General features: G+C 40.0%; 1 protein-coding gene across 1 annotated transcript in view; it reads right to left on the bottom strand.

The window, feature by feature from the left end:
• Positions 1 to 16,147, bottom strand: part of GALNTL6 (polypeptide N-acetylgalactosaminyltransferase like 6) — a 1,751,703-nt gene that overhangs the window by 331,707 nt on the left and 1,403,849 nt on the right. The window contains exon 6 of the mRNA XM_044276251.1: positions 13,277 to 13,394. Coding sequence (XP_044132186.1) covers positions 13,277 to 13,394 — 118 coding nt within the window. The remainder of the gene's footprint in view (positions 1 to 13,276; positions 13,395 to 16,147) is intronic.

The raw sequence follows: 16,147 nt of genomic DNA, 5'->3' as shown, positions 1-16,147 counted from the left end.
TGCATACTGTGTGGTGCTGTATACTATAGGGTGCTATACTGCATACTGTGGGTTGCTGTATTCTATAGGGTGCTATACTGCATACTGTGGGGTGCACTGTAACGCTAGAGTGAGCCGAGCCCTGGTCTCCTTTCTGCAGAGCGGTGCTCACTTCCAGCCTGAGCCCAGCTGCCCAGAGCACTGATCTTGAGCCGCTGGAGTCTTCAGAACTGGAAGTATTTACAGTCATTCACTGTACTCTACCAGAAGTGTGGACTTTTGTGTGTATGTTGTGGTGGAGGGCGTGATTGCCTGCTAAGGTGTGGGAAGGCGGGATCCAGGGGGCCCAAATAAATTTTTTAGGGACGGTCAAAGAGGTCTTCTACTAGACTATCAACCCTATCCTCCTCAGATTTCACAGGTTGGGGGTTACTACTAGGGTTAGGGGCCAGATCTTTCAATATAAAGTGGCGTACAAGTGTTAGCTTTCGTATATATTGGTTCAGGTCTACAAACATTTCAAACATATCTGGCCCCTTGAATGGACAAAAGGATAGTCCCTTGGATAATACTTCTATTTCACTTATACTGAGATTGTGGCTCGAGAGGTTAAAAATACCCTTCTCCTTTAGACCTTTACTGGACTGGTATCTTGGTTTTTCGGTTCGGGTCGCAGTTTTTTGGTTTCTCTTCTCTCCTCTGCATCCTCTTCGCCGGACATTGCTCTTTTGTTTTTGTGGGGGAGGGGGTGGACTGAAAAATTGGGTGATTTTTAGATTTTGTTGTTGGCGTATGTTTTGAAAAAAGTTAGACTGGTCTACTGAAGGGTTAACCAGGTTCGTTAATAGCAACTGGATACTTGATAAGACTTGTCCGGATCTAATTTGGGGGCCAGCAGAGGAGGACAGATGATTTAGTGAGGATTGCTCTGCCAGGTTTACTTTGAGGTCCTTAAAAAATAAAAACCACCCATAAATGAAACTACACCCATAAAATTACTCAAAGCAGGTTTTACAAACTATGTTAAGCCTTTAGGTGTTCCACAACAATTAAAGGAAAATGGAGGTGAAATTTACAATTTTCAGTTTTTGTCCAGAATTTTAAGTTTAATCCAACTTTTCCTATAACACAGCAAGGATTAACAGCAAAATGAACCTCAATATGTATTACCCTGATTCTGCAGTTTACAGAAACACCCCATTTATGTTCGTAAACTGTTGTATGGGCACAGTGCATGGTTCAGAAGGAAAGGAGCAGCATATGGTTTTTGGAGAGCAGATTTTGCTGGAATGGCTTTTGGGTGTTGTGTCATCACCCCTACAGTAGAAACCACGCAAAAAGCCCAAATTTTTCACTTTAACAATGAATAACAGGAGGAAATGCACCCTATACTTTTTTTTCCATATTCTCATGAATATGTCAACATCCCATAAGTGGTTGTAAACTGCTGTATGGGAATACAGCAGAATTCAAACGCAAAGGATCGGCATCTGTATATTCTAACATGGAATTTGCTAAATAGATTTTAAGGGTCATAACTTTTTAATTTTATTTTTGTTGACTTAGCTGTGTGGGGGTAATTTTTTTGCAGGATGGGCTGTAGTTTTTAATGGTACCATTTTTGGGTACATTTGACTTTTTTATGAGGTGAAGTGGGCTAATATTGCAGTTCTGTCAGTGTTTTTTTATTTTTATTTTTATGGGGTTCTCCATGTGCTATACTTGATAAGATGATTGTATTTTGTGGGTTGATACGATTCTGGAGATGCCACATTTATACAGTTTTATTCATGTTGTACTATTTTTATATCATAAAATCACTTTTTATAAAACAATTTTTTTGTATCATCAAAATCTAAGACCCATAACTTTTTTATTTTTCTGTCATCATAGTTGTATGAGGGCTTATTTTTAGCGGGATGGGCTGTAGTTTTTATTGGTATCATTTTTGGGATGCATATGACTTTCTGATCATTTTAAAATTTGGGAGATGAGGCAAAAAAAAGCAATTCTGACATTGTTTTTTATTTTTATTTTTTACAGCGTTCACCACGCCAGATTTTACATTTTTTATTTATTTTTTGTTTTCAATTTTTTTTTTTAAATCAACTTCCGGGCCCAAGTAAATCACTTATACTCCTTGATAAAGGACCATGAAAATCGTTGCCGCAGGAATAATCTAAGACTTAAAGGCCTACCCGAAGCTGTTAACCTGTACATGCTGATTTCCATCCTTACCTCCATCTTTACTAACCTGCTGGGTCAGGAGCTGGGCAATCTTGACATGGACCAAGCTCACAGTGCGCTTCGCCCTTTGTCTAAGCAACATTAGGCTACGAGGGACATCATCTGTAGACTGGTAAACTACCAGACAAAGGAAAAAATCCTGGCAGCCTCTCATTCCGCTACCGCTATTCTGCATGAGGGCTCCACCATCACTATCTATCAGGATTTATCCCCTATAACGCTCCGCAAAAGGAACCACCTGAGACCACTGCTGGACATTCTTAGGAGCTAGAAAATCCCTTACCGCTGGCTGTACCCATTTGGGTTGCTGATCAACACTTCTGGTTGTAAGCTGGTGGGTCGGGCTGTGGCTGACTTGCAGCAGGTATGTGATGCCCTGGAAATAGAGGCTTTGGACATCACCAATTGGAACATAGCCCAAAACATTGCCTCTCTGCCCTCACTCCCAATTGTCACGTCCTAGATGCCGGTGACATCCGCTAAACAACAGTGCCTGAAAACCACCGCTTGCAAGATGACCCACGAGGAAACTGCAACTGACACTGGAGGGCACCTATGGAAGACACCTGAGTTCTATTCTCATCCTTCTTTATTGAACTGCCCATATGGAGGTCTCACTACTTCATTATCATTGTAGGCCCAGTGGAACGGCTATAGGCTGTGTGAATGTTAAGTTCCTCCCCTCACAACCGACCGACTGGGTCCAAAGTTACCTTTCTTTCTATTCTAACAGTTTTTTTCTCATATACTATAGTTAGGAGACTCATCTCACTGACAAATATTTTCTTAGGATTGTTACACTGTTCTTTTTTCATGTTTACCCTGTCTGTCCTACTCCCTCCCCATCTTCCCCCCTGTCAGCAGGAAATGGTCCTCCGTAATTAAGATGGTAGGGCCCCTTTTTGGGCGATATTCCCCCCCGGCACTATCTACCAACGCTACGATACCTTCTCTAATTGTCTCCATCTTTTATCATTTTCTTTCTCTTTTTTCTGTTATTACTATGGCTAATACTACAGTATGTACTTTTAATGTGAAAGGACTGAATGCACTGGCAAAGAGGAGCCAAATCTGCAAGTTTCTAAACAAGCATAAGGTAGGAACAGCTTTACTACAAGAAACACACTTCAGATATAAACATATAGCCAGTCTCTCCCACCTTAGTTACAATCAGTGGTTTCATAGTACATCCCCCCGCTCTGCTTCAAAAGGAGTTAGTATAGCCATACATAAGAAGCTCCCCTTTGCCTTGCATTCATCCCAAATTGACCCATCTAGGAGATATATTTTTTTCAAGATGGATATAGGCTGTCAGGTGTTTGTCTTGGGAAGCATATACAGTACAGACCAAAAGTTTGGACACACCATCTCATTCAAAGAGTTTTCTTTATTTTCATGACTGAAAATTGTAGATTCACACTGAAGGCATTCAAACTATGAATAAACACATGTGGAATTATATACATAACAAAAAAGTGTGAAACAACTGAAAATATGTCATATTCTAGGTTCTTCAAAGTAGCCACCTTTTGGTTTGATTACTGCTTTGCACACTCTTGGCATTCTCTTGATGAGCTTCAAGAGGAAGTCACCTGAAATGGTTTTCACTTCACAGGTGTGCCTGGTCAGGTTTAATAAGTGGGATTTCTTGCCTTATAAATGGGGTTGGGACCATCAGTTGCGTTGTGGAGAAGTCAGGTGGATACACAGCTGATAGTCCTACTGAATAGACTGTTAGAATTTATATTATGGCAAGAAAAAAGCAGCTAAGTAAAGAAAAACGAGTGGCCATCATTACTTTAAGAAATGAAGGTCAGTCAGTCCGAAAAATTGGGAAAACTTTGAAAGTGTCCCCAAGTGCAGTCACAAAAACCATCAAGCGCTACAAATAAACTGACTCACATGCAGACCGCCTTAGGAAAGGAATACCAAGAGTCACCTCTGCTGCGGAGGATAAGTTCATCCGAGTCACCAGCCAGAGTTCTAGCAGCAGACACATCTCTAGAACAACTGTATAAGAGGAGACTGTGTGAATCAGGTCTTCATGGTAGAATATCTGCTAGGAAACCACTGCTAAGGACAGGCAACAAGCAGAAGAGACATGTTTGGGCTAAAGAACACAAGGAATGGACATTAGACCAATGGAAATCTGTGCTTTGGTCTGATGAGTCCAAATTTGAGATCTTTGGTTCCAACCACTGTGTCTTTGTGCAACGCAGAAAAGGTGAACAGATGGACTCTACATGCCTGGTTCCCACCGTGAAGCATGCAGGAGGAGGTGTGATGGTGCTTTGCTGGTGACACTGTTGGGGATTTATTCTAAATTGAAGGCATACTGAACCAGCATGGCTACCACAGCATCTTGCAGCGGCATGCTATTCCATCCGGTTTGCGTTTAGTTGGACCATCATTTATTTTTCAACAGGACAATGACCCCAAACACACCTCCAGGCTGTGTAAGGGCTATTTGACGATGAAGGAGAGTGATGGGGTGCTGCGCCAGATGACCTGGCCTCCACAGTCACCGGACCTGAACCCAATCGAGATGGTTTGGGGTGGGCTGGACCACAGAGTGAAGGCAAAAGGGCCAACAAGTGCTAAGCATCTCTGGGAACTCCTTCAAGACTGTTGGAAGACCATTTCAGATGACTACCTCTTGAAGCTCATCAAGAGAATGCCAAGAGTGTGCAAAGCAGTAATCAAAGCAAAAGGTGGCTACTTTGAAGAACCTAGAATATGACATATTTTCAGTTGTTTCATACTTTCTTGTTATGTATATAATTCCACATGTGTTAATTCATAGTTTTGATGCCTTCAGTGTGAATCTACAATTTTCATAGTCATGAAAATAAAGAAAACTCTTTGAATGAGAAGGTGTGTCCAAACTTTTGGTCTGTACTGTATGCCCAAATGTCCTTCAGATTAGTTACAAAATATTCTGCTTTAATTTAGAGAATTTGCCGAGGGATGTATTGTTTTGGGAGGTGATCTGAATGTGACAGTAGACCAGATTGGCTCTGAATAAGTTGTGGACTTCTCTGGCGGATTCAGCTTTGGTAGATGTCTGGCGAACAATGCACCATGGAGACAAGGACTACTCCTTCTTTTCCCATCTTCACCAGTCCTACCATTGACCTGATTACCTATTTGTCCCATATCATCAATTACATCTATGTCAAACTTCAGAGATTGGAAACATTATCTTATCTGACCATGCCCTGTTCTTTCTGAACTTTAGTCTACAGGGCCTTCCCAAAACAGACTATATGTGGCGTATGAATTGCACCTTATTGAGTTCTGAAAAACACACGTGAAGCAAATAAAGGGAGATACTTCAAGCTGATTTTCCCATGGGTTTCCAGATGCTCATAAATCTGTTATCAGGGGTCAATTCATTGCTCTAGGAGCCCACATTAACAAAGTCAGACAACAGGCCATCCTGGACCTCCAGGGGACGATTGCACAACTAGAGGCATCCCATAAACACCAGCTATCTCCTAATGTGCTTGAGCAATAAACTCAAGTACGTTCGGAGTTAAAGAACATAATGTAAAGACTGCCAAATTATTCCTCTCCCTCCAGTTTAAGTATTGTGCAATGGGTTCAAGGACTCCAAACTCCTGCTGGTGCAAATTAAGAAGAGGAAGGTCTGCTCCTATATCCCTGCAATTAAAACCGCCACCGCACATCTACTGCACACTACTGAACACATAGCCTGGCAGTTCAGTAACTACTATAGTGAACTATATAACCTCAGGGCTCCGACCACACAGGCAGATACAGACAAACTCCGAGACTCAATCGACGCCTGGCTCTGCTCTCTCTCATTGCCCTCTATCATAGGTTAGCAAGCTGTGCTCTTAGCTAAACCTTTCACCCTGACCAAGCTGGAGGTGGCCCTGAAAGAATCTCCAGTTAACAAATCACCTGTCCCTGATGGGCTGCAGATTCCATACTACAAGTCCTTCAGGGCTATACTACCTCATTTATTAGAAGTGTACAAAACAGCTCTGGAAGGCTCACCTCTCTGAGCACAGATGTTATCAGCACACATAACCAAAATTCCAAAGGAACATAAAGACTTCACCCAAAGTGAAAACTATAGGCCCATATCTATATTGAACAACAATTTAAAACAATTTGCTAAACTCCTTGCCAATAGGCAGAAATCATTCCTTCCATCCCTAATCTCCCTAGAACAGGTAAGGTTTATCCTAGGAAGGGAATGTAAGAAAAACACATCTCTCCTCCTTCATTTACTCCAATATGCAAAACAATCTTCCACTCCTCTGGTTCTTCTCTGTACAGATGCGGAGAAGGCATACGATCGGATGGACTGGTTATTCATGTCTATGGCCCTCCACCGCTTTGGTATCCCATCACATTTTATCAGGGGCATAGCTAAAGGCTCATGGGCCCTGGTTCAAGAGTTCAGCTTGGGCCCCCCTTCCCTTGTTTGCAAGGGGCAGGGGAGCACATAGCCTTCCTGCTGCCAGAAGCAAACATTGAAAGGGCACCCCCTCAATCTAAATTCTTGACCTAACCCCTTCCCTCCAGCCAGAGGTGTAAATTGACCAGCATGCACTTTCTATAATGCCAGTGTCTTATGTGGCACAAGGGTTTTTGGGCGCCCTCAGGCTCCTGGGCCAGGTAGTGACTGCTACCTCTGCACCCCCTATAGCTACGCCCCTGCATTTTATCACAGCAATTATGTCCATGTACGACTCCTCCAGGGCTCAAGTCTGGGTCAATGGTACACTTATCCCCTTCATTTCTCCTGTTGGTTCTAACGTTAGAAACTGTTTAACTAACTATCCATCAGGATGAGAGGATAACAGGCTCACCTTAGGGAATACACACCACCAATTAGCTGTTTTTGCTGATGATGTTTTCCTATTCTTCACTAACCCATCATAGACATTCCCTGCAGTAATATCCATCTTAGATTATTTTGGCTCTTTATCCAATGTCCCAAGTCCTGAATGTATCCTTGCCTACTCTAACGGCTCTTATGCCCCAACATTCAACTCCCTTCCAGTGGACGTCTCAATCTATAAAATACTTTGGAATCAAAATAACACCTGAAGTATCTGCACTTTATAGGGCCAACTACCAGGATCTTCCTAAACAGATTAAGATTATCCTGCACTCCTGGGATATACTCTATGTTCTCTGGTGTGGGCGGAGAGCCCTCTTAAAAACTGTTGTTCTCCCTAAAGAATTGTATATTATGCAAGTTCTACCCATTCCCATCCCCAAGACATGTTTCCAAAAACTAAGAACAACAGTTTTTTCCTTCCTTTGGAAAAAGCTCAGACCCAATCTAGCTCATAAGTTTCTACTCCAACATGTGCTGAGAGGAGGGGTGGGCCTTCCGGATTTTAAATCCTACTACAAAGCGATACAAGGGACCAGATGCTTGGATTGGTTATGAGCTCCAAATGAGAGACTGGATATCTAGGCTGAAAACGCTATGAGACCCATACCACTTAGGTATTCACTGTTGTATAACATGATTCATACATGGTAAAATAAATAATTTACTTACTAAAAATACCCTGAGATATTGGCATGAATGGGGACTAAGAGAAATATTGGCATCTAACCCTTTGAATCTTACTCAGGTAGCTAACGCCCTCTTAGACTCCCTGCAGACTTTTAGGGACACTCCCAAATGAAACCCTGAATATACACCTCCCTTTGTTAGAGTTTTTCCTCCAAGGGTCCTTGTCTAACGCTTCCGAACTTGGCAAAACAGAGGGGACCAACTATACTGTTCGAGCAATTGGCCCATTGGGAGCTACATACACTGAATAAAGCAAGTGTGCATGTTGGAAGATGTAATTTTAACACAGCTGGAGTGCCGGAGGTTAGCCATCACAGGAATAGTCCATCAATATAAAATTAATAGTAATCCAACTTTTGGCATCTGATTAAAGAAGCCATAGCCCACCTTCATTATTTATCAGGTACAGATCCGTATAGTACGTTTTGCAGCAGTGGGGGCTTTTTGCAGCTCTGTGCAGCTTTGTTCCACTGGAGTGAACAGGACTAAGCAGCAACTCCAGGTAAGCCAACACAAAATGTATTGACCGGTGCCTGTTAAACACTACACCTGCTAGAGCACCATGATTCCTTCAGTCAATTGATCTTTGGGGGTGCAGGATGTTGAACCTCCAAAGATAAGGTAATAATGACCTTAGGACAGGCAATCAATATCAAAATCCCAGAAAACCCTTTTGGTGCAGCTGTATTAAATCTCAAATTTTAAGACTTCACAGGACACCACAGATTTTATCATACCATTTCCTGTGAGAAAGGGAGACAGTTACTCAGTACATTTTTCACAAAATACAAACATATTTGTTACAGAAATAAGTGTTGGCAACACCACATGTCATGATCCATACAATCATTGAAGTAAGGACGCTCCTTCAGGATTGGAACCGTTTTTGTTACATTTTGTCATTTTTAAAATATGAAAAAGGTTTTTCTTTGTGTCAAAATCACACTTGTATCTTTTTTTATTTTTTTGAAGAGAAAGCCGTGCGAGGGCTTTTTTTTGTGGAACCAGCTTTTTTTATTGACACCACAGCATGTGATTAGTGATGAGCAGCAGGGGCAATATTCAAATTCGCAATATTTCGTTAATATTTGATTGGATATTCGTCATAAATTCGCGAATTCGAGATTATTTTCTTGATCGCGGAAAATCAGCAATGCAACATTCGCGTAATGCTTGCAAAATACAGGCGTGGGTCACTATAGCTACATTTTTCAAGCTGCTAGAAGCTTTCTGAGACTAGAGAAAATGGTTGGCACGGCAGAACATTACAATAGCTTTATATGCAGATAGAGTGCTTCAATATATTCGCAATTGCGAAATCGCCACTAATAATGCAAATATTTTGGCGCAATACGTGCAACTTCACATTTTAACAGGTCCGACTACTTATTAGTGATTGGTGATCTAAGTATTGTTGTGAACTTGTGACATCACAGCACTATGTATGTATGTATGTAGCATACATACATACATACAACACTATGTATATAGCATGTATGTACGGACAGAAAAACCTTTCAGCTACACTATATCACAATCTAACCTACACTGACTATCTCCCACTATCTGTATTATATATATAAGCTATCTAACTATTTGTATTATATATATATATATATATATATATATATATAAGCTAACTAACTATCTAATGTAATGATACAGGAAAGCACAGAGCACAGCAACGACACTGCTGTCTCTCTCAGATCTGCAAAATACTGCATACAAGGGCTGCTAGGGAGGTTCTTATATAGTAAGGGATAGGCAACCTTCCTATTGGTTGCTAGGGATGTTGCTAAGCGCAGACAAAGACATTGCAGCATTCTCATTGACAAAGACTTGCAGCCTTCTCATTGGCCCACAAGCAAGAAAGGAGGTTTCTGATGAAAAACAAAACTAGAATATTCAAAATTAGGAATATATATCACTATATTCTAAATATTCGCAAATTCTTGAAGTGCCGATGTTCACGATTATTATTCGCTATTCGAATATTCACGCCCAACACTACATATGATACATGCAACCATTTGATCATTTTATATATATATTTTTTTTTTGTTTGTTTGTTTGGGGTAGGATAAATGACAATTCTAACATTGGGGATTTTTTTTTAAGAATTCATTGCACTTGATAGAAAACATAATATTTGGGACATTTTTGGAGGATTACCCACTATGTTAGGCTTTTTTATATTTTATATATGTGAAATTGGCATAGAGTCATTCTTAACCCTTAACGCCCAGTGCTGTACATGTACGGCACTGGCAGGGTCTTTAAAGGTGGCGCCCGCTCCTGAGCGCTGCGTATGCCATAGCCGCAGGTGACCGCCTGCTTCTTATAGAAGACACCCATGGCTCATGTCCGCAACCAGCAGTAATGCCGATCGCGGACATTTAACCACTCAGGGTCAGGATTGACCACGGCATCTGAACAAGTGAAACACCAGAAGCGCATGCTTCCGGTCATGCTCTGGCTCCCCCTGTGTGGCAATCGGAGGAGCCGGAGCTTGTGTGCAGCAGCCCCTGTCTTTCTGATTGACAGGAGACTTCTGCATACTATTTCCTATGGAGCCCTTCCCTGTAATAGGTAGTAAAATCATCATAGATTAAAATACAAGTGCATTGGAGTATATAATAACAATCTAATGATTGCATGTTATAGTTCCCTATGGGAGCTATAAGATAGTGTAAAAAAAAAAAAATCACCCCCTTTTGCCCAAAAAAAATAAAAGAACTAAAAAACAAAAAAAAATACACATCATGATATAAAAATATAAAAATATATTCCCCAGCAAAACGGAAAAAGCATTCAAATGGGAAATTCGCCATTTTTGTTTGCTTCATTTTCTACAACAAAAATTAAATAAAAAGTGATCAAAAAGTCATACACACCCCAGAATGGTGTCAATGAAAAGTTCAGATTGCCCTGCCAAAAATTGAGCCCCGATACAGCTCCATATGCAAAATTACAAAAAAGTTATAGGGGTCAAAATATGGCGACAATGGCAGATTTTATCACTATCAAAACGCAAGAAAAACTATACATATAAGGTATTGCTGAATTTGTACTGACCTTTAGAATAAAAGTAACTGGTCAGTTTTATCATACTTCGGACATCGTAAATAAAAATAAAAAACATAAAACACCATTTGCAATTTTTTTCCTGCTTCCCACTACATCATACGCAATATAAAATGGTGGCATTGAAAAGTGCAACTTGTCCTGCAGAAATCAAGCCCTCGTATGGCTATGTGAACAGAAAAATATGAAAAAGTTATGTCTCTGGTAAGGCAGGGAGCGCAAAACGAAAACACACACACACACAAAAAAAACCTCCAGGCCTTTAAGGCTTAATAACTTTTTGTGTTTTTTTCTTTTCTTAAATTTTATTCAACTGTTTTTTTTGTTTTTGCTTTTTTACAGTTTTTTAGTTCTCTTAGGGTACTTTAACCCATTTGATCACTTGTATTTACACAACAATACTTCTGTAATTTAGAGTTTAGGGATTTTGACCATGATTCCATCCTGCCAGAGGCATTCCTTTTTTCTCCTACAGGAGGGATGATATGATAGAAGCAGTAGCATAGCATGTCTAGGGGGCTTCAGAAGGCGCAAGACTACCATAACAATTCCTCGGTACCCCACAGTTACATCATGGGGGTGCAAATCTGAGCACAGAAGAGACTCCCCCTCTCTTTAGTAACCACTCACATGTTGCTTCTGCTATTGACTGATATATGAGAGGTTAAACTGGCGGAGAAATCTACAATCCCAGCAGTGAGAGCCGGGTACCAACTGTATAATACATCTGGCACCTGCCATCACTGTTCTGTACTATTACATTAGTTCACATTAACATTTCTTGCAGGAATATAATAGTATGGCATGGGGTGTGAAAGGGTTAAAGGGGTTGTCTTGATTAAAAACTTATCATCAATCTACAGGATTGTTTATAAGTGTCTGATCTTATAGATGGGCCCAATGTCAAAAGTGTAGGTCTAGTGTTTCCTGTCAGTGCAGCTGTCGAGCCAAACTGCTGGAAATAGGTGAGAGACTAACAGAAATAGAAAAGTTCCATACTGAACCTACTTTGGCAGTCCTGATCTATTCAAAAGGGGAAATGGCACCCCCATTCATTTGAACAGTGGGAATCAGACCCCTACTAATCAGACCCTTCTAATCCACCTGTAAATTTGTTTTTCTCAGACAACCTCTTTAAAGAGAACCTGACACCACAAAATGCAGTGCAATCTGCAAGCAGCATGTTATCGAGTAGAAGGATCTGAGCATATTTATATATCGGTTTGTAATTTATAAATTTAAATGGGTTGGCAATGTTTGCTATATTGATGACCAATTCTCAGCACCCCCACCCATCAGCTGTTTGAAAAGAGCTCCACATTTGTGTAGAGGGTAACTTCTTCTTCCCATTTAAATGAATGGGACAGAGGAGCTCCAATTACACCTGCTCATTCCTGCAATGTGGGTGGCGAGCAGGTAAAGCATGTTGCATTCTCTTCAAACAGCTGATCGACTCTCGGCACCCCTGCCAATCTGATGTTTATGACCTGTCCTGAGGATAGGTCATCAATATAGAAAACCAGCCAATCCCTTTAAATCTCTGCTCTTTCTGAAGTTAAGACCAACCGTGTGCACAATGATCACTGACCGATGGCTATCTCTGTATACAAACTTACACAGAGAATGCTATCAATCACTGATAACACCTCCCCCATGTACAGCTATCAGTGACTGACAACTATCTCTGCATACACACTTACACAGAGAATGCTATCAATCACTGATAACACCTCCCCTGTGTACAGCTATCAGTGACTGACAGCTATTTATGTATACACACTTACACATAGAATGCTATCAATCACTGATAACACCCATACCGTGTACAGCTATCAGTGACTGACAACGATCTCTGCATACACATTTACACGGAGAATGCTATCAATCACTGATAACACCTCCCTGCTTATAGCTATCAGTGACTGACAGTTATTCTGTATACTCACTTACACAGTAAATACTATCAATTACTAACAACACATCCACCTGTGTACAACTATCAGTGACTAACAGCTATCTATGGATACACACTTACACAGAGAATGCTATCAATCTATGATAATACCTCCCCCAAGTACAACTTAAGTAAGATAAATCAGATATTTAAATGTATAAATTGAAAGTTGTACAGAATGTTTCCCATAAAACTATAAATCAACCTGCTCAGCTCCTCCTGCTCTATAACATGCTGTCTGCAAGATTGCATTGCCTTCTGTGGTGACATGCTCTTTAAGCCCCTATCAGGCATTGCAATAGTCTAAGATAAAATTATCTACATTGGAAAATTCAAGCAAAATACATTCAGAAACTGAAACATAACAAGTAAAAAACAATTTTCTTTAAGGTACTGTACTTGTTATTATTAAGATTTAAATATATTTTGATTTTTGCTGTTCTTACCTTAAATGATATTTCATACTGCTCTCCTCCCCAGATTTCTAAACCAGGATCATAGCCTCCTAATTCCCAAAACCATTTCCGATCAACTGCAAACAACCCACCAGCCATAACTGGAGATCTAAGAAGCCAAAATAAAAATACAAGTTACTTAAATGAATTGTATTTTAAAAAAGTAAATACCGTACATTTTTTTGGTCTTGTATGTGCATATACTGTGTGAGAAATCATTCCATTGCCTATAATGGAGAAAATCTCCATGTGGCTCCTATAAGCATTTATAGACTCTGTGTTCAGTACAGCAAAACTGTATTTCGATTTGAGTATTGTATAAAAGTGTTAGCTACGTGTTTAATATCCCAAAATATAATGGCTGCCCACAAATAGTAGATGATAAAAAATATTGTAAAATGTTTTTTTTTATTATTAATACAAACTAATCAGAATAAATATTAACACATTGAGGGAGCTCACCATGTATTGTGGAGCACAGTCTGCCATTCATCCTACGGCACCAAATAATACAAATAATCTATTAATGAGACTGGCTCTCAACAAATCTCCTGTATATTATTGTGCATTTATTAAAATATTATTAAAAAAATACATCAAAATATTGTGCATTAATTAATGACCCAGGTATAAATTATGCGGAGCTCACGCATAAAATATATATATATATATATATATATATATATAAAAAGTGGCCAAACAGATTTGTTACATTTGTGTTTTTGGACAGTAATTCAATGGTAAAAGCCGACAGAAAGACAGTGTGGGCGGAGACTTATTTTTCTATACAATCGGAATATCATCAGGCTGACACACTGCGTTTTGGCAGTATTTTGAGGAGTGTGCTAGTGCTTTGAGGCGGCGGAGAGTGGAGCTGCAAAGCTTATTACAAGCCGACTGGGAACAACGTAGACCCGACTAAGAGAGATCCAGCGGGGAGAGACACCAATGGTGGGGAATCCCACAGAAAACATTGTGGTCGTGAGTAACCCAAAAATCCATCCGGCTTAATGAGAATATATTCTAAACAACATAGAGACACAGCTCATGTACATTGTAAACCCTGCCACTTATATCCAAATGTGCACTATTTACTGAATGTGCAATATAGACCATATAAATGCACGGATATATGTAATATCAAGCACCAGTACAATAAAAAAATAGACATGTGGAACTAGCTGCAATTAAGGCGATGCTAATATTTACATATTGACAATAATATCTATTGAATGAAATACCATCCAAAAACACAGTTGCAACAAATCTGTTTGGCCACTTTTTATATTTTTATCTTTTATCATTTTTTTATGCGTGAGCTCTACATGATTTATTCCTGGGTCAATAATTAATGCACAATATTTTGATGCATTTATATTTTAATGAATGTTTATACAAGTGGTGAATTAATAAAATATAGGTGATTTTTTGAGAGCCAGTCTCATTAATAAATTATTTGTAATCGGAATAAATACTTGCTTTGAAAATGATTTTATGGAACAAAGACAACAATGGCAGAATGTTAACCAACATACACAACTAGTAACACAGTCATAGATAGAAATTGCTGTCATTCCATTAGATTTCTGCAATAAAATCACTTAATAGTAAATTTACAAAAAGTTATTCGATAATTGCGCATATTATTTTCATTAACCCCTTAAGTTTTTGTTTTTGCATTTTTTTCCTTTCTACCTTCCAAAAGTCACAACATTTTACATTTTTCCTTCACATTTTTGTGAGCTACAGGATTAGCTAATACCGATGACAGCTGACTTACAGAGTCAGTTAGTGTGATTTCAATAGCAAGCATGGTGGTGAGATATGGTATTGCAGAGTAGCTTTGAGCCCGAATATTTGAATCACAAATTTTAATCGCGAATATAACCACTTCTAGAAATCGCTAATATTTTGAATATAGTGCTATATATTTGTATTCGGGAATAGTATTGAAAATTCTAATTGCAAATTTATCACAAAGTAAACAATGACTAGAGATCACAAATTTTCGCATTTGCAAATTTATTGTGAATATTCAGCAAAAAATTAGCAAAATATCGCAAATTCGAATATTGACTATGCCGCTCATCACTATTGCAGAGAAGACCACAAAGGCAGAAGATGATGATGATTGTCAGTGGCAGAAGCTAAAACGTGGTCAGAAACAAGCCAGAGATAAGATGCCGGTGTTAGATAGTAACATAGTGCAGAGGATCAGACAATTTTAGGATAATATAGATTCAGTAGTCAATGCAAGCTGCAGGTATCACGATCGGCGTGACTATCACATACGTGACACAGAGGGAGGGAAAGTGGAAGGCCCTGCCCAAGTGAGAGGGAAGGTGGTGACCCCTGACTCACCTTGCGGCTGGCACCTGGCTGCCCTGACGTCCCTAGACGGGTTCCTCACCCGTACACCGATCACGTGCCTAAAACCCTGGCTTTCCCTAAGATGAGCCCTAGATAGTGAACAGGGCGGTGGGAACACTAGTCCGCACCACTAGCTCTAAAGGAAAACACCAAGGGGAGGACAGACAATACAGACTCAACATATAATCCCAGGTGGGCGACAACAGGAGACAACAAAAAGCCCAACAGGGATCCGGAGGGTAGCACTCTGGAACAACAACCAGGATTCACAGCTCCAGTGGGTCAGTATAGAAGTCCAGGCAGGAAGCTCTATAACTGGCAACTAGAGAAGTGTGAGAGGAGAATATAAGGAGGTTGGGAGTGGCAGACAAGAAACAGCTGAGGAGGAGAAGCTACGGATCCCTGAGTGAGACAAAAAGGATTGCAAGGCAAACACAGAAAACAATCACTAAGAAACAACGTGATCTTTAGACATAGAGCGCGCAGCCACCC

This window comes from Bufo gargarizans, chromosome 1 (genome assembly GCF_014858855.1).
Source record: "Bufo gargarizans isolate SCDJY-AF-19 chromosome 1, ASM1485885v1, whole genome shotgun sequence".
NCBI classification, from domain to species: domain Eukaryota; kingdom Metazoa; phylum Chordata; class Amphibia; order Anura; family Bufonidae; genus Bufo; species Bufo gargarizans.
The sequence above is the reverse complement of the archived record's forward strand: the minus strand, read 5'-3'. Positions and strand labels throughout refer to the sequence as shown.